The sequence below is a fragment of the Podarcis vaucheri genome (genome assembly GCF_965113315.1).
Source record: "Podarcis vaucheri genome assembly, chromosome: 4".
Taxonomy (NCBI): Eukaryota; Metazoa; Chordata; class Lepidosauria; order Squamata; family Lacertidae; genus Podarcis; species Podarcis vaucheri.
The window spans coordinates 64,765,601-64,785,207 of record NC_138762.1 but is presented as its reverse complement, the minus strand read 5'-3'; the positions used below and the strand labels follow the sequence as shown (position 1 = coordinate 64,785,207).

The 19,607-nt window shown below is 39.6% G+C and overlaps 1 protein-coding gene across 5 annotated transcripts in view; it reads left to right on the top strand.

The window, feature by feature from the left end:
* Positions 1-19,607, top strand: part of IL1RAPL1 (interleukin 1 receptor accessory protein like 1) — a 653,479-nt gene that overhangs the window by 84,834 nt on the left and 549,038 nt on the right. For 4 of the 5 annotated variants that reach the window (XM_082219956.1, XM_082219953.1, XM_082219952.1 and 1 more), the window contains exon 2: positions 19,111-19,216. In XM_082219956.1, coding sequence (XP_082076082.1) covers positions 19,135-19,216 — 82 coding nt within the window. In that variant the 5' untranslated portion in view covers positions 19,111-19,134. Of the gene's footprint in view, positions 1-13,675; positions 13,749-19,110; positions 19,217-19,607 lie in introns of all 5 variants that reach the window. The other variant, XM_082219955.1, reaches the window with a different exon arrangement.

Below are 19,607 nucleotides of genomic sequence, written 5' to 3'. Positions count from 1 at the left end.
TTCCTTTACCTTTAAGTAGTAGTAAAGAGCTAATGTGTTGTACCAGCAACACTGGTGCCAACTGTGAAGGAAGGCACACAAAGTTAGGCCTTGCTACAGTTTCCTGAGGCACTCAAGCCTCACTGCCTTCAGCCAGGCCACCAATGGGTTGTTAGGCCAGGTATAATGTCCGCATTGCACAGAGCGTTGCTGGTGAACAGCTTCACTGTTGGGTAAGTGGGGCAATTCCTGGTCAGCACCACTCAAACTGGAGTGAATGAGTGCCCTCTGGGGCTGCTTTCTGCTTTGTATAGAGAGTGACCAGCTGCTAATATCTCTTCACCATGCAGCTTCCCCCTCAGTACTTTCAGCCCTTGTATTCTTTCAACTTTTTTGCTGCTCTTCACACACCCTACTTGCCATTCAGGTGGCCAGTCGGTCAGCTCCTCACTCGCCAATTCTTCTTCCATTGGTTGTTTTGCCTCACTCTGTCATATCTTCAGCTTATTCCTCAAGCTTGCCAATGCTACCTCTCCGAGATCTCCTGAGGGTTGTGCTGCTTGCAAGCTCTGGGAGTCCATATGTGCTTCCAGAGTAGACCTGGAAGGTGAAGTCTTTAAGCAGGTACACTCTGGAGCCCAGTGCATCCAGTGACTAGCTCTGAGGCTATCATGGGATTTCCCAGAACATGAACTCCCCACCCCCACCCCTCCACAATATAAAGTGCTGGAAACACTGGTTGCTCCTCTTCTTGCCACCACATTGGGTTGCAAAGGCCAATCCTGGTGAATCAGGGAATGGGGAATATCACACTGGATGTAAGATATGTTACCTTTCAATGTAGCTTGAAGAAAAGATTGAAAAACAACTGTGTAATTGATGTATTTTTTATAACAACTTTCAAAGTTGATATCATAATTTTTGAATAGCAAATAATTTCTTCCCAGTAGCAAAGTCACCTTACTCTTGATATTCCTGAAGGTTATCCATGTCGATTGATGGAATTCATATTGACTGTGCATCATTACTTCAGATAATGCTACCTGGTTTATTGTCAAGTGTCACTAAGATAGTGGGGGAGAAGGAGAAGGAGGAGAAGGAGAAGGACTGGAAGAGGAAGCAGATAGATTTGGACAAATGCTATGACCCTTCCTCTTGATTCTAAAATACCTCAGAACAGTTGTTAGGCAGTATTGCTCTATTCCCGTCACCCATATGTGCTGCTTATTTTAAGAAGACATTGCTCTCTGTGATCTGTCATCTTGAGAAGTATAAAATGTCAGCTAGACAAGCACAGAAGAATTAGTATATGATCTGATGGGAATCAAGGACAGTAATATAATTCAAAATGCTATTCCTTACTAAATCCATCTGATTAGCGTTCATGAATTTTAGGAATCCCTAGCTTTGTTGAAAGAAAGAAATCAATACTAATACTCATTGCATCATGCCAGTACATTTTCTTTATGCAAAGCACTTTAATGATCTTCCCATTTATTGCTTTAGCAATCTGTGGGATAAAGCAATTCTTGAAGGTTTGGCGACAGAATCCGAAACTGGATCTCAGTAGAGTTTGGTGACACTGATCCTGAGCTTTTGAAAGAAAATAACAATTTAGTATACCAGAGTAACACTTCCAGCTCTTGAACCACTAAATGTGTGGTGTCAATGGTGCATACACCCTGGAATGCCCATATTAAAGTTCAGTTTTACCCATCACTTGGTCAGAGGATTAAGGGCTTCTGAGATGTATGTGCATCTATATTGAAAGGTTTGTAACTAATAATAATTTATTTGTTATACCTTGCCAATTTGACTAGGTTGCCCCAGCCATTCTGGGCAGCTTCTAACATGGAAGCTTGCCTCTCTAGGTCAGGTTATTGGGGTTTTCTTTTCTTTTCTTGCTGTTGCTTTGCTTTGCTTTGGGTTTTTTGGCTTCCACCATCAAAATAAGTGGAATCTTAGGGGGCAAAAAGTTTTCCTTAGGTAGCTGCATCAGGTCCCAAACAGGGGATAAACCACTACTTTCAACGCAGTGCAATTACAACACTGTAGATTCTGTCCCTCATTGGAGTTTGTTGAATCAAAGCCAGCTTCATCTGGATATAGAATTGGAGAAACCGTGGAACAGCAAGTTCCTTTTCACAAAGTCCTGCTTGCTAAGGATTATTCTTCACAGTGTATTCTCCAGTGCTTTGTCTACTTTAGTAATACAAGCCTACTTTGTTTTTACATGTCAGGAGAAGATGTAAGCAGAGTGTAAATGTTTAATGAATTTTCTCTGTAAAGTTCAGGTGCTAAGCAAATATTTTTTGGCGGGGAAAACACAGCAGAACAAGTCAAGAGGAAGATTAAAAGGAATAAATAATGCTGCAAAAAAATGAAGGCATTGGATAGAAAACTAGATCTAGTGGTCTGAGGACAGAACTTGTAAAATTTCTTACCACTTTCACTTTGGCCATGATTTTTTGTTCTTTAGATTGTATCTTTTCCATAAAGTAACCCATAAGAAACCCTAATGGAAGTGAGATGGATATGACGAGGATAGGGTTAATATATCTACAGGAATATATATACAGGAAGGGGTTATGGGGTGTATTCCTCCTTCAGGCAACTCCTGAAGCCAAGCTAGCACCAAATGTATTGCTCTGCTTTCCTTTGGACCATATTTAAATGATTATGTAGACTAGCACCTCTAAGTGGGGACATGTGATCTAGTTGGTATAACGGCTAAGTGGCTGAAGTGCTTAAAATTCTGTTTCAGCCATGGACTTTCTGGGATACCATAAGTAAGCCACAATCTTTGAAGCTCAGCTGCACACACACACCCCACACACACTGTGGCAATAGTAATCTGCTTTACAAGATTGATGTAAAGCAGGGATTAGGGGTGCTGTGCTACACCCATGAACCCTAACACTTGGCCATGTTAGGAGCTGGAGTTCAGTAACATCTGAATGCCCGAAGGTTCCCCATCCCTGATGTAAGAATTTCTGTTGCAGAGCAGAGAGAAACACACTGAACATTGTAATGATGTACGAACACTAAGTTTCATCATTTGCATAATCATGGCAGCTTTTCTTTCTTTTCTTTTTTACCGCAAATGGATGATCAGCAGTGACCCCTGTAACTATGTCGTGGAGCTGATGGTTCTGAATGTTTGGGGTCATGAGGCAATTAGATGGTGAATGCTTGCTATATTAACCAGCACTCAGTTGTGAAACGTGGAATGGACTGTGTTTGATGAACAAGGCCTTGTCTTTTCCATAGAAAGCTCCTTTCCCATCTTTTTCCACTGCCTTTTGCATGTTATGTTTCTGAAACCATAGAAAGAAGTTTAGTTACATTGGTTTAAGTGATGCTTTGTAGTTACTGATGAATTCTGATTACTATTAGCCAAAGTTCATTGTGTGATTATATATAGTCAAAGAATCATAGTCACAAATGAGTCTGATTTGAAGTGTTATGTATATTTTCCATAATTTCTGGGATGATTACTATAGCAGTGGTAGAATGGTCCTAAGGTATTCATATGTGACAAGTCTGTAAATGTGTAACAGGCACCTGTGAACTCATGTTGTTTAAGTTTCATCATCATAATTAAAAGGCTACTATTTCACAGGAAGTAGTATCGTTTAAAATATTCAGTTTCCATTTAGAAGGACATATGCTTCTGCCATTACTTCCCTGGCTTCGACATTATGAAGTTGTTAAATGTACTTCCAGGTAAATGTAGATGTTGTTAGACTCTAGGACCTCAAGAATTTGATTTCGGTATGGGTTGCTCTTGTGACCTTGATTAACCCTTTCCTGCAGATTGCTGCACAATAATTTTCAGCTTATCCTAGGAGGTCTTTCATTGACTTTTGGTAGACTTGATTGTAATCAATGTGCTGTTTACGTTTTGGTTGTATTGGGGGGAACAAGATTTACAGCAAAGTTGAAAATGGTCTGTCTTGCATTTATTAAAGATTGTATTGAATGTATTGTGATTACCGTACTTTTCTAAATCAAAAGATAAAGGTGCTCCTGGGGTATAATGGTCTTAAGTGGGCGGAGGGAGAGGACTTGTCCCTGCCTTCCTAAGTCAATCCCTGATTGTAATGAGTTTGTGACACCTTGTAACACCTGGCAGGTATTCAATGCATTCCTGACTTAACACTTTCAGACAGTGGTAGTAGTGAACTGCCTGGCCGCCAACCTGGGTAGCCTCTATAATATACATTTTAGGCCAGAAACAAGTGTAATCAGTTGTGAGTGCTCAAAAATACTACCTTGAAGACTGATTACAAATTGAAGTCTGAAAAATAAACATCTCATTTCAATTGTCCAACACTAGCTCTTTCAATAGATTCATAGATAAAATCAGACATTTTTATATCAAATGTTGTATTTGCTAAGAACAACTTGCCTTGGGCTCAAAAACCTTTGCAGCGCAATAACATAGAGTAGCAAGGGCCTTCCCTTGTGTTTGCATTTTCTGCCTCCGAAAGTAGCAGATTGTTAACAAAATAGCAATGCATAATTGTATTATATATGTGGTGATTGAATTTCAGTTTACCAACTGATGTATAAAAGAGAAACAAAATCTTCAGTAGTAATTGTTTATGCATTTAATATATATGACACCTGAGGGTTACTTGTATCTATGCATTACTTGACTCATTGTATCTGCACTCACTAACAGGTCTGCTTAAGGATTCTCTTATTACAGTTAATATAGTTTCTCTGAAAATGCTTACAAAATATGCACATTACACATAAAATAAACTTACAAAGCAAGTGAAAAGGGGAGCCCTGCAGCTCCTTAACTCAATTCCATTGTGTTTAATGATTGCCGCTATTAAGGCAAGGCAAAGTAGAGAGTATAAGATTGCCCAGAGACTAGTAGATCATGTTCTTCATGCGGCAGTGGGCAAAAGCATCCTGCATTAAGTCTGCTGAGAAGTATATTTTTGAAATTATCTACCTTTAGGGACATACAGCTCCTACCCCCCTCCCCTTCTAAATCTAAAATGTGCATTGAGGTCTATTCATGTTACTTATTCTAGAATTCTGCAGGACGTTGTATGCAGCGGAACGAAACAGTAATTATATGTAAATGATTCATAAAGGTTAAGCCAAAGAGGCTTGGATCTTATGATTTGATAGTCTTAAAGTGTCACAAGATTCTTTGGTGTGTTTTTTTATAGAATTTAATTTGGAATTAAGCTGTTTAATTAGAAGACAACTGAGAGATCACACCCAAACTGCCTGGTATCTTATGGAGCTGGGGAGGGGCTAGTGAGATTCTAGAAGAAAAATGCCAGTGTTGACCTGTTCTGTGGACTTTTGTGTGGACTCTGCTCAGAAATAATGCAAGATGGTCTTAGTCCCATCTCCATGCAAAACTAGGACAGTTCAGACTTTAATGAGTCCATCCATCCCTAGTTTTAGGTCTGGCTTCTGGTTTAATGACTTTCTTTCTTTCTTTCTTTCTTTCTTTCTTTCTTTCTTTCTTTCTTGTTATTTATTATGTTTATATTCCACCCTTCCACCAAAAGGAGTCAAGGCTAAATTTGGGTTTGTATTCTTAGTATTCATTATGGTGTGGATTTTCAGTGCAAAGACTTGAATATTGTTCCATTGAGCTCACAACTGCATATTAGATAGACAGTTAGAGAAATAGTGATGTATTCAAAGCCAGCTAATGAATGTCCAACATTATTTTTTTTGACATTGTCAAACATGATGCTTTGTCCATTGCATCATTGCAGCTGTGCAATTTGCGTGACTCATCAAACAGACCATGACTCATTAGGCATGCATTGTGATTTTGTCAGGTTCTCAACAGCCCCCATCCTGGTGTTGGAGCTCCAAATAAGAAGTAGGAACAGGCGGGTTAGCAAGTCTCTTAGTGTAGTGCTTGATGAGTTGAAGCTGTGCAGGCCTGATATACAGTGGTATCTTGGGTTACAAACACTTCAGGTTACAGACTCCGCTAACCCAGAAATAGTACCTCGGGTTAAGAACTTTGCTTCATGATGAGAACAGAAATTGGGCGGCAGCAGGAGGCCCCATTAGCTAAAGTGGTACCTCAGGTGAAGAACAGTTTCAAGTTAAGAATGGACCTCCAGAACAAATTAAGTTCTTAACCTGAGGCACCACTGTACAACAATACCAAGGAAAAAATGGATACCTAACTAGTTAGTATACTATAGAACTTATATGTGAAAATAACATGTGTTTCTAGATTCCCCATTCAAGTAGATAAACATATCTGCCGAAGCTTCATATATAGTTTCCATGAACATAAAAATTATCTCGGTTATGACATTTTATAGAAAGAGAAAGTGACTTGAAGTTGATAGCAACTTCCCTGAGTTCTGTTTGATTCTTTGGTGTAATTCTTTGAAATGATAAAGAATTAGAGAAATAATAAATGCCAATAAGCAAAATTATGGAATTTGAGACATTCCTTGACCTGCATCAAATGTTTGTGTCTGGTTTTTCCCCTCATCTGTCAATGCAATAATCAGATGCCATTTAAGTGAAGGGTTAGAACCTATCTAGCTTCTTTTCCACTTGTTGCCTTCACATATTTTGAGGCCGGGGGAATATTGTATTAAAAGTTGAAGTGGCTGAAGCTTAAAGACATGAAATAAATATGTAATAAATAGGGGAGAAACTCCCACCTTCAAAACACTATTCCACAGCACCAAAAAGTGACCTCTCAGCACTTAGCAATATTGATTTTCAAAATCACATCTAATTTTCCAGCCATTTCTCTACACAATTTCAGTGAACTTCACAGGATGATTATTAGGCATTGTAAATCACCGATGCTTGAAACATTTACAAATTAATTAAATGATGGCAATCCGTGTAGAAATTGTTCTGCTCTGAATTATTACACAGAAGCTCCTATGTGTAAATGGTATGGTTGATTTGCCCTTCTACCAACTAATTCTTTGGGGGGTCTATAGATGCTTAGCTAGTGCTCTTGTATGATGTCTTTCTGAAAATGAATTCTGCAATCAATATCTCCCACAGACTGTTAGTCTTCTAAAACATAGATAGCCAACAAGGGATACCCCAGATGTTGCCGAACTACAACTGTATAGTACATTTCTTTGGCACATTTTAGAGGCCCCAAAGCAGTTTAAGTCATTAAATATATTAGTATGGTAAAAAAACAGGAGCACTTCAAAATGCCAAAATAAAAAACAGATAGAAAACAATAAAAGTGAGGCAAATTAGAAACATCTTGACTGCCCACCTGAAAAAAATAAAAGGGGCTAGGTTATTCTCTCTTTAGAGATGTGGTCATAATGTGCCACCAAAAAGTCCTATCTTGAGAAGATCAATAAATGCTGAGAGTGTGCTGTTAAGAGTATTGTGTAAAAATTCATTTTTAATTATTATTTTTTCTGTATTTCTTATTGAGTTAAGTGGCATGGTAGGTTATGAAAAGCTGGAAGCTTTAAACTGTGATTTGCAGTATTCTGTTTGAGGTGTTTTATTAAAGCACACTTTGTTGTTAATTTAGCACTAATTAGAGGTGGACATTTCTTTATAAATTACTCTTGAAGCATTGGACTCTTTCCCCTTAGCATCAGCCATAAACTATGATGATCTACATTAGGCCTTCTTCAGTTTCCTCAGTTTCCTCACTGCCAAGTTTGCAAAGGACTTGCTGAATAAGAGCGAAAGTGTTTAGGATCAAAGCACTAAGGAAAGGGAAAAGATGGATGAAATGCATTAACACAGCGATAAGTGTCAAGTCCACTGAGAGCATTACAGTTTTCACTAAGATCCAGCATAAACTGTCACCACTGAAACATAAATTAACCAGGGCATGTCTAAATTACTTCACCATGACAGAGAACGGCAGAGTGGTTTGGTTTGAAGAGCACATTGACACTAATTAGTTTAGCTGTTGTGAACGACAGCTGACTAAGACTAATGACAGTATATTTTTCTCAGTCATTCCCATGACACTCTGTTTAAAAAAAAAAGCATTAAAAACTGATCCATTGAAAAATGGTGGGATTTGTGAGGAGAAGACCTGGCAAATCTAGACTAACAATTCAGAAATCAGCAGCATCAGTAATTTTGTATTATGAAATATTTTTTTTCTAACAATGTATAGAATTTAATCAAAAATTTAGCATACTTAACAGTGAGAAAAACTACACGCCTAGCTAAATGAATTATAACATTACTCATATAGAAAATCACTTGAAGAACTTTTCTCGTGAAAGTATTCTGTCAAATGTCCCCTCATATATTTCTGAAGTAGGCCTGAAACCCAGCAAATATTAAAAAGTACTTGCTTGGTCAGCACTGCTTATGCCTATTTTCCCTTTGGAAGTCAATGGAAGCCATCGTTATACACTTTAAGGTGCTAGGCGAAAAAGCTCCTCTTCAACCAGGCCTTTGGCTCATTAACATCCTATATCCTTTTAAATGTGTTTGTGGGAGGGAATGGGGTTATTGGTCCTTGTGTGTGAGGGGATGTTCTTGTTTTAATATGCATTTTGTGTTTTTATCTTGTATTTTTATGTTGTTAACCACCCTGAGATCTATAGATGAATGGCGGTATACAAATTTAATAAATAATACTAATAATAAAGTACTTAAGGGGATTTAAGAGCCCTGCTGGAACAGACCAAAGGCTATCTAGTCCAGCATTCTGCTCTCACGGTGGCCAGCCAGATGCCAGCAGCACATGAAAACAATAGCACTCTCTTGTTCCTGATCCCGAGCAACTGGTATTCAGAGGCATTGTTCCTCCAATTCTTGAGGTAATACCGTCATCTTCAGTAGTAGTCATTGATAGCCTTTGTTGTTGTTTTTAGTCTTGTCCTACTCTTCGTGACCCCATGGACCAGAGCATGCCAGGCACTTCTGTCTTCCACTGCCTCCCGCAGTTTGGTCAAACTCATGCTGGTAGCTTCGAGAACACTGTCCAACCATCTCGCCCTCTGTCGTCCCCTTCTCCTTGCGCCCTCCATCTTTCCCAACATCAGGGTCTTTTCCAGGGAGTCTTCTCTTCTCATGAGGTGGCCAAAGTATTGGAGCCTCAGCTTCACGATCTGTCCTTCCAGTGAGAACTCAGGGCTGGTTTCCTTCCATTAATTTATTTAATTCCTTTTTAAAGTTATCCAAGTTGGTAGCCATCAATATATCTTGTGGCGGCAAATTCCATATTTTACCTATGCACTATTTGAAGATGTGGTTCCTTTTGTCTGTCCTGAATCTCTTCAACATCCAGCTTAATTGGATGGCTCCTGATTCTATTGTTATTAGAGAGGAAGAAAAAATCTGTCTAACCACTGTCGCTAAACCATGACATACTTTTATGCATGTCTGTCATGTCACCCATTTCTCCACACCCCCGTCTTCTCCACCCCAAACTTAAAAGCCTCAAACGTTATAACCCTTAATCATTTCGGTTGCTTCTTCCTGCACCATTTCCAGCTCTACAATATCACTTTTGAGATGTGAAGAGAAGAGCTGTACACGGCATTCCAATCTGGGGAATGTTAAGAGAATTCTGATTTCACTTCACTTTCATGGCAACTCTGGATATGAACCACTGTATCCCAAGTTCACTTGTTTTCCATGTCATAGGGCAGATAATTGCACATCAAGACGTCGGTGCACCCTTAAGGATGAATAAAGACACACGGACACAGAATTTTTAGTTTAAGGTTAATGGGCAAAAATGTAGGCCACAACTTTATTGATTACAGCAATGTGAATGGTATTGGCTTGGGCGTTGGCAATAACTATATCTGACTCCTGCCTGCCTTGCAGGAAGTCTGGAAGGGTAAAAAACCAAACGGGGGAGCTCCATCGATAGTAACCAACTGAAGCTCACTCCGGAGTTCCTGCTGGGTCCTAGCCCCTCAAGCGGACTTTGGACGAGATCCAGACCCGCAGGTTCCTTTACTGGAATACCCTTGTACCTGGAGGGGCAGATGATGGCCACACCTCCCCTCCCCCACATCACAATAATCCAGTGCCTAACCGCCAAACCTTACAAAAGTTGTGACAACCAAATGGCCTGTGCCAATTTGCTGAATGGAAAAAAATCCTCTCCAGCCCCTGTTCCAAAACAGGCAACCAACCAAAGTCCAGAGGAAGGCCAAAGCAGACACCTAAAATACAGGGCAGACGGCTGAGTGTTCGGCGCTGCGAAGCCAAGTGAATTCCCAGAAATGCATCGCCACCTTTTATATGCCCCCACAATCACACCACCGATCTTTGATTGGCCAATAGGCCATGGTGTGATCATGGGACCATCGCAGGGACCGGGTTCAATCCCCCATCCTCTGAAGTATGGGGGGGGCTTGGGCCCGCGCACAACATGGACCCTCAATTAGGAGGATCTGATTTGCTAGCAGAATAGTCTAGGTTTCAGATAGCACTGTTAAATCCAGCATTCAACATTTTCCAGCAACTAAGTGTTTATCAAAGAGCAGAGTAAGTAGTGGTAATCTAAACTTGCCGTGTGCACAACATATCACTGTTTTAATGCAAAAGTGAAATTGACATAATTGTCTAGTATATTGAATGTAAAACTGAGAAAAGAAGTGCTGAGGAAGCACCATAATCTTCTGACTCAATGGGCTGTCTGAAATTGTACGATGATGAGCTATTTGAAATTATAAAAATGCTGAACGTTTTCTTTCAATGCAGCAGTTTAGAATGGAAGGTGACACCCTGCTGTAGACAAATCATTTGTTCCACATAATAGAAACAGGTCTTGTTGTCACATATGTGTGTGGCAAGGAGAACATGCAATACCTCAACTGGAGCACAGATAAATACATACTGAACTGTTCTCCTTTTGCAGTTGTGAAGATGTAATTTGAAATGACTAATTCACACTGAAGGTTTTTACCACTTTTGCCATTTTATTGTGAGTCCCAAAATCTCTCCTTCTACTCTACACATGCAAGATGAGACTTGCTTTGGTACTGGCCTGTGCTAGGGCAATAATCAAATGCACTTACTTGGAAGTAAGACCCATTTTATTCTCTTTGACTGGCCTTTGAATAAACAGGCATGGAATACATGAAATCAACAACATTTAGAAGGTCATGGGTTCTCCAACCTTGCTTTAAATCATGAGTGGGTAACCTTTGGTACCCCAATTCATCTCAATAGACCTCCTAATTTGGCCAGTAATTCTAACTTGTCCAGATCATGCCCACCTGTCACTCACCTGGTCTCATGTGATATCAAGTGTAGGAGAGATATAATCTGGAATCTTAAAGTTCAGTGCTGGTTGCTTCACAGTGTGTGTGGCTTGTGCATGACACTGTTTAAATTTTGCACCAAATGTGGGTGGGGTCCAGTGTCTGCTGAAAGCAAGTTGGCTTGCACACATCACCAAATACAAGTCAGTGGCAAAGGAACAATTGATGTTTAATCTTTGTTGCTTTTACTATCTTCAGATAGAAAAGCATGGTACAAATGTTTACAAATAAAAGTAAATGAATTAATTATTGTGATATTATCAATGGACATTTATAGATGTGTAATTTTAAAACTAGTGGTAGTTTAAAGGAAATTTCTTGTATTTTGTTTATTCTTATTGGGTGTTTTTATTTTGCTATCTTTTTCATAGATAGATAGTTCATTACAGGCTACATTTAAGAACTGAGATTCTGATGTATTCTTTGGGGAAGCATCTGATAAAATCAACAAACTAAAAGCAAAAACCTCATAAAATTTAAAAAAGAGAGAGATAAAATGAACCAAATTTTAAAAACAAGGTTACTAATAGATTTTCATTTCTTTATAGGCTGCTTGGGGAAGAACATTTTTAGCAGGCATCAAAAGCAGTACAAAAAAGGTGCTTGCCTGATGTCATTAGACATGAAGATTTGCATCTGGGTCCTTAGGATTTAAAAATATGGAAATTGAAATTTTCAAGCAGACAGATTTAATGCAGATCAAACTTACTGGAAAAGGGATTCTTGCTATCTTTTCCACAAATGGTAGTCTTCTAGGGGACTACCAAAAAGCTGTCATATCCAAACTGTCTCTTGCTGAAACAGCATTGTACTGGCCCTTTTATGATTGCATTATGCTGTAGTAAATTCACCAAAGCAAATTCGAGTATGAAATCCGCAAGCTATCAGCAGTCAGAAAAAATATATATACTGTATATAGCTGCCATTAGCCCATGTTTCCCAAGGGCAGAAAATTGAACTTTTAGGATTTTCCTCATCTCTGCTTCTCTAAATCATGTTGCATTATAATAAAGTCCAATGGAATTTGTACTCGGTTATTGTAGTCTGTGTCTCCTTTGTAACCTTAATTCAATATGTAAACATAAACTCAATTCATACAAATATTTGATTGCCCAAATGAAATAAGTTGCTAGTTGCTTTGTTTGTATGTTTGTCTGTTTATTGTGTGTTTAGAATTTAATGATTTCTATATAGGAACTTAATAATAATAACAATAATAATAATAATAAAGCAGTGGTACCTTGGTTTACAAACTTAATCTGTTCCGGATGTCCATTTTTAAACCAAAACTGTTCTTAAACCAAGGTGTGCTTTCCCTAATGAGGCCTACCACTGCAGGTGCCCTTTCAACATTTAGGTTCCATTCTTAGACCGAGGTAAAGTTCTCAAACCGGGACACTATTTCCAGTTTTGTGGAGTTTGTAAACCAAATAGTTCTTAAACCGAGGTACCAATGTAATAATAATAATAAAATTTATATACTATCCTTCATCTGAAGATCACAGGGCAGTTTACAGTATAAAGTTGTTGGATGTCCAAATCCCATCAGCCCCAGCCAGAATGGCAAGTGGTCTAGAATAATGGGAGTTGTAGTCCAGAAACAGAAACTAGCCTGAAGCTCATCTGCTATGAAATGATTTGACATAATTTGGGTTTAGTCTTAGATTTACAAATGGCCAGAAGTCTCTAAGTAATCTATATTGTGTCTTTGTAATGCTCTCAAATGAGGACATTTGTGGCATATCAGTTGCGACGGTTTCTGGTTCCTATTGGCTATACCAATTGGGAACTGTGTGAGATTGGAAAGCTCAGTGGGAAGAGCTCCCAGGAGCAAATAAAGTTAAAGCGAAACTCATTTATCCCTTCTGTGCAGCTTTTAAGAATACAGAGGTTCTCTCAGGGCCTGGCTCTAGAAATCTCAAGGAGCCAGAGAGTTAGGGTCAAACTGAACTCCATAAATGAAGCTATGTAATCAGCCATGGCAGAAGACGAATGGAGAGGGAAGACAAAAGTAGACTGGATTGTTCTATTTGGGCCCTTTAACACTGCAAGATGAATTAAAATGGAAGCCGTTGGGCAGATAGCCAAGAGACAGCAAAATTAGAGAACTGGATCTGCTTCACTGCCTATAAAAGTAACCTGACATACTGAAATTGATTACTTGAGATGCTTTTTTCCCCTCTACCATTTTCATATTGCTTTGTATTCAGGTACTGTGAATCAAATGCACAGCACAGCTTCAACATTCCCCATTTCGTCTCCTCCCTTAGCCCAGGCCGAATCCTGCTGTAGGTGTGCATTAGGGATCCTGCCAATGAATTACCAGTATATAGAGACTTGTTACATAAGCCAGTTACTAATACGTGTGTGGAGGCTCAATTTAGCCACCCAGGTTTAATAGAAAAGAATATGTCAGGAAAAGCTTCGTTTTCTCTTGAAAATTTCAGATTGCTGAGCAGGGCCGATAAAAAAAAGGGACTGGTGGGAATGAAAGACAAACCAAGATATTAAGTGAAAAGGGTAAGTGCAAGAGATAAAGAATAGAAAAGAAGAGGGTCATTGGTGATGAGGATTTAAGAACAGGATGGAGAAGGGGATGCAAAGGAGAAGCTGTTGAAAGCATGCACAGGGGGGGAAAGCATGTGAGGGGAAGTGTGTGTATGCTGGTGTCAGGAAAGTGTGTGATGAAATGGGAATGCTGACCCTGAGGGTGATTGCCTGAGAGTACATCCAGCTAAAGGAGATGAGATAGGAGAAGGACACTTTACTCTTGAACTGCTGGGACGTAAGGAAACACTGTGTAGTGCTACCTCAGAGTTGAAAAAAGTGAGTGACTGAGGGAGGAGAGCAATATGAAAGCCCAAGATGCAGTGTTGGTGGTTAGGAAGCAGAGAGACAAAGACAAGACAGAACCCCCATCCAAAAGGTTCCTGCACCTTTAAGAGTTTTATGAAAGAGCATTGCCTCCCTGGCCTGACAGCCCTATGACGGGAAAATCTACACATGGTTGAATTTTATATTCTCTTCAGTAACTAGAGGTGCAGAGGCTCTTGACCTAGAAATCCTAAGAGAACAGGGGGAATGATTTTTTACAAGCTGAGTCATGGGAATAGCAGAAACTAGTGATGCTTCTCTCATGGAAACATGCAAGGAAAAAATTGGTCCCAGTTGTGGAACTGGCTTCATTTCTTTCCCACAGGCCACTGTGCATTATCCCCCCCCCCCAGGAAAGACCATACTAAGCTTCAGCGCTGACTTTCAGAGCTAAGTATGAACTGCAGTTTGGTTGCTGTGTTACTATGTTTCAGTCTAAGTTCAGTCTGACTAAATTTCAAAAGGTTTTTTAAAAAAATCTTTCTAAACTAGAATGATGTGGCTTAGTGACTTAGTTCCCATGTCCAGCAAAACTGACTAACGCATTGGTTTCCAAGCCTCCACCCCCGCCCCCAGACTACAGTGGTACCTCAGGTTACATATGCTTCAGGTTACAGACTCCGCTAACCCAGAAATATTACCTCAGGTTAAGAACTTTGCTTCAGAATGAGAACAGAAATCGTGCCTGAGGTACCACTGTATTTAAAAATTGCTGCGAGCCATGGCAGACCACTTAGTGAATTATCTGCCTGTTGTAAAAATTGCAGTTCTATATAATTCAAACTGTAATAAGTGGTACCTCGGGTTAAGTACTTAATTCGTTCCAGAGCTCGGGTTAAGTACTTAATTCGTTCCAGAGCTCCGTTCTTAACCTGAAATAGTTCTTAACCTGAAGCACCACTTTAGCTAATGGGGCCTGCTGCTGCTGCTGCTGCTGCTGCGCCGCTGGAGCACGATTTCTGTTCTCATCCTGAAGCAAAGTTCTTAATCCGAAGTAATATTTCTGGGTTAGCGGAGTCTTTAACCTGAAGTGTATGTAACCTGAAGTACCACTGTGTGTGTGTGTGTGTGTGTGTGTGTGTATAAATATATATATAATGCAATGGATGTGCCATCTCCCATCTTCAACCACAAATCCATACACCAACTGAATGAAGCTTGGAGACAACTAGGGGTCCACACACAACTGTTTGGGAATTCATGGACTAACTGTTGCAACTTTTAGGCAGTTTATATGGCAGTGTTTTACTGTCAACAACTGCATGTCCGAATTAAGTTATTGCATTAGACAGTTTATCATTAGCTTCAGTGTGCCTTACGTTTTCCTTTTCAAAGGAACTGTCCTATTGAAAGGTATCCAACATGAGGCAGAAGTCTGGTCTGGCTGTTCATTACCTTGTGTGTAAACAGTCACAAGAAAGTAGGGCAGGGGTACACAGCCAAGCCCTCCTCCCTTTGGTATGTCATCCTTATCTTTTGTAGAGTTTGAGGGTGAAGGTTTGAAGTAGGAGTCTCCTCTGCTCCTGCTTCCCATCTCACCGTATTATGATCTGTAAAGTGCTCATGATATTGTACTACTTTTTAATATTCAAAGTGTTTGTAGGGTGGCCACGTGTACCACTTTACAGGCAGTTTTCCATTTGAAGGAATCTTCCTTTAGAAGGGCATACCTTCCGGGTTCCCCAGAAAAAAAAGAGACATCCTGTTTTTTCTACAAGATCTTGACAGCCATTTTGGGTGCCATGCTCTCAAATGCTCTCACCCCCCCCCCGCAAAAAATTGTGCTTTTGGGGGGCAAGAGCCAAGCACGGGTCATGTGATTCATCTGGAAGCACATCCCAGAATATGTGTGTCCTGAGTTTGCACTGGGAAAAGTTGGAAGGTATAAAAGGGCTGTTTCTGTCCAAGTCTGATTTAAAGACAAAAAAGGGAGAGCAGAGGCCTTGAAAATGCCTGCCAGCTGCTCCTGGACTGGGAGATGGAATAGGGACACAGAACACCTATTCACAGTCTCCCTTATTATGTAAATGTATGAATTTATATTTAAAGAATAGAAATCAGCTCTAAATTTGTATCTATGCATAAACATCAACACTTGCAGAGTTTATACAAATTGGTGCCCTCCCCCTAGTTTTGTGAAGTTCTTTTTTTCTTCTCACATGCGTAAGTGGCCCTCATAAATGTTAGTGGCTACAGAGATGATGAATAGGAATTTTATCTGCCAAAGGCCTTTCTTGTGTGCTCTTTGTTGCCTTCTCTGACACCAGGCTTTGTCTTCAGTTTTTATTATGGCAAGGCTTTATAGTTTTATATTTCCTTTTTCAATAGGAGATGTTCTCTTCAGCAGGCTGACCGTAATGAGCATGCTCGGCTCTGTTTTGCAATCGCACTATATCCGTTGATCTTAAAGTGCTATGTAAAAGTCACTCATTCTTTTGGACGGTATTTGTTAGGCTCATGCTGAGCAAGGAGCTGACTCTCTCTAGTATCATGAAGACTGAAGATATCAGCATCAGGATTTCCTGCAGCATCACTTAGTGCACTGACTGAAAAATGGAATTTTGGTTACAGAAGCGTACAATTCAGGCCTGCAGTATCACACAGCAATATAGTTTGACATAGCTTAAGTTGCATCTGTTCTGCTTCACCTCTGCATAAGTAGCTTTTATTTATACTCTTAAAATTGTATAGAAATGCTTAATAATAATAATAATAATAATTTATTATTTATACCCCGCCCATCTGCCTGGGCTTCCCCAGCCACTCTGGGCAGCTTCCAACAAAATATTAAAATACAGTAATGCATCAAACATTAAAAGCTTCCCTAAACAGGGCTGCCTTCAGATGTCTTCCAAAAGTCTGGTAATTGTTGTTCTCTTTGACATCTGGTGGGAGGGCGTTCCACAGGGCAGGTGCCACTACTGAGAAGGCCCTCTGCCTGGTTCCCTGTAATACCAATATCTGGGGCTGAGTATTGACATGGAACAGATTTTTTCTTTCTTTAATCACCTTGCATTTCCCTCCTACCATCTAGGTCTGTAACACTGACATTTTTGGTTTAAAAGGGGGGAGTAGAATTTTATTACCCCAAGGATTCTGTCTCCTTTTGCCCCCTACAGGGGGGTCTAGTGGTATTGCCTCTAATCTTGTATCAATCAATCAATCAATCAATCAATCAATCAAATACCTTTATTGGCATCACAGTATAAAACACTTCAAGTAACTGGAATAATTAAAAAGACAAGGGTGAAGCTATCAAGGGTTATAAGGTCACACTATGCCATGTCTATATCCTGAAAGGATAGTTCGTTGAGAACCCTTTCGGGTAAAATTGCGGCTAAAAAGGAAGCTACTAAAGCAGTAATACCTTTCTCCTGATCTGCCAGGAGAAACCTTATTTGGCTTCTTCTCGGAATTGTGGTCCGGATGTCCAACATTTTGCTCAGCATCAGTTGGCGAGGTCTGGTGTGTAAAGGGCAATCTAAGAGAATGTGGTCCATTGAATCAGGTACTTCTTGATGGCAGGCACCCAAACAGGCTTGAAATTGAATGTGTGAGCATCTGCCTTTGGTCACGGAGGAAGGGGAAGCATTTAGTCTTGCAAGTATAAAGGCTCTTTGATGGGAAGGGAGGAGTAGATCTTTTAGATAGTTGGCACAGGTTCCGTAGGATGTTGTGATACCTAACAAGATATTGGAGTATGAGGTAACAAGCGCTGTCTTTCGTGGTCATAGAGCCACTGCTTGATTAATTGGAATGTGTTACTTTTACATACTTTGAGGTTCTCGAGGGCAGTGCCCAAACTACTCATCTTGTAGACGTGAAAGTATTATGTTTCTAAACTGGTAGAAAAAGTGACTGTCAAGCCACATTTTCCAGCTTTCTCATCTTCTTTAAGGCTATAATAATGTTTTTTAGAAGTTTGATGTTCTTAGTTCTTAAAAAAATAAAATAAATGAAAGCTGCATTAGAAAAACTGACAGTTCTCCCCCATCCCTCTGTTTGTTATCTTTTTCTTTCAAAATAGGCATAATAGTGTATGTGGACTTTTCATCTTTCTCTGTAGCATGACTCTCCAATTCTTTCTCACTGTGTTTGTTACACTTCAATCTGAATAATGTAAGATTTGTTGTATGAATTAATTTAAAGCCCTATGCAGGTGTAGAAACTGGCATCATGCCCACTAGCCCACACCCCACTTCTAAGTGTTCAATGTCTCACTTGTACAGGGACCTATACAATCTATGATTGCAAGTAGGGAGCCTATAGACATAGGTTTGGGACCTTGAATACCCAGTTATCAAGTGAAGCCCACAGGTGTGATCCCACTCCCCCTTATTTGTTTGCAGGTGTTAATTTCTGCAGTTCATGAATGCTCCATACGCTGTCTAAGTGTGTTCCAGTCTCAGTGCAAGAGAGCAGCCTTGGCTTCAGGAGGGCAATATTAGCCTTCAGGCTCTCAATAGCTCTATAATTCTAATAGCTAATTGCATAGGAGCACATTTTTCTTCCAATATAGGGAACTATCTAAAAAATAAACCAATATTTTGCCTCTAGGAGGCTACAGATGGATGATGTATTGAAGGCTTAAGGAATCAGATTTGCAGACTGATTTTGGAATAGAGTTTAATTTCCACATTGCAGAAGATTGCTCAATAAAATATTCATGCTAAGCATAAAGTTGTAAGCCGTAATCCAGCACAGAGCTAAAGGCACTAAAGCCCATTGATTTCAATGTGCTAAAGCACATGTGACTGTATATTGTAATGTGGTTGCAATTTTTCTTCCTTTTAACAAGAGCAGTTATCACTGAAATAGGAATTTTGTATTTCTGAACAATAATAAATTTCATTCTGATTTCCGGAACTTTCCTCAATAGTAGGTAGAAAATTACCACATGAGATGAACTGATACAATCTATTGAAGTTTCCTTTGTTTAATGTCAAAAATTATATTTCAGCGAAAACGAAGCAAACATAACAAAATGTATCTTTTCCTTCTGCTTCAGGGAACAGCCTTGGAGAGCTGGAAGATGAAAGCTCCTATTCCTCACTTAATTCTCTTGTATGCTACTCTTGTTCAGAGTTTGAAGGTTGTGACCAAAAGGGGCTCAGGTAAGAAGACATTCTCTTTTCCATTAATTTGGGCAATGCATTTGTAGAGACATTTGTAAAGTGCTGTTTGGATTTGGAAATGTATGAATTGGTCATATAATGTTCTGTGCAGAGATCAGGCCATATGATAGCATCTAGAAACATATGCTATATCTATACACAGACTATATCGAGCTCTGTAGTTTATATAGGCACTTGCAACCATTCTTCCCCTTTCTATGGTTATGTATAGCTTCTACATGAATGTTTTTGACTCAGTTTCTAAAACAACTTCATAGTTAGCACTCTGCTACTTTGGCAAATTAATGAAATTGATTTGGAGTTGGGAATGGTCTGAAAGGAATAGGTTTGTGGTCAATCAGTGCTGCACTGAATTGTTGCATTTGAACTA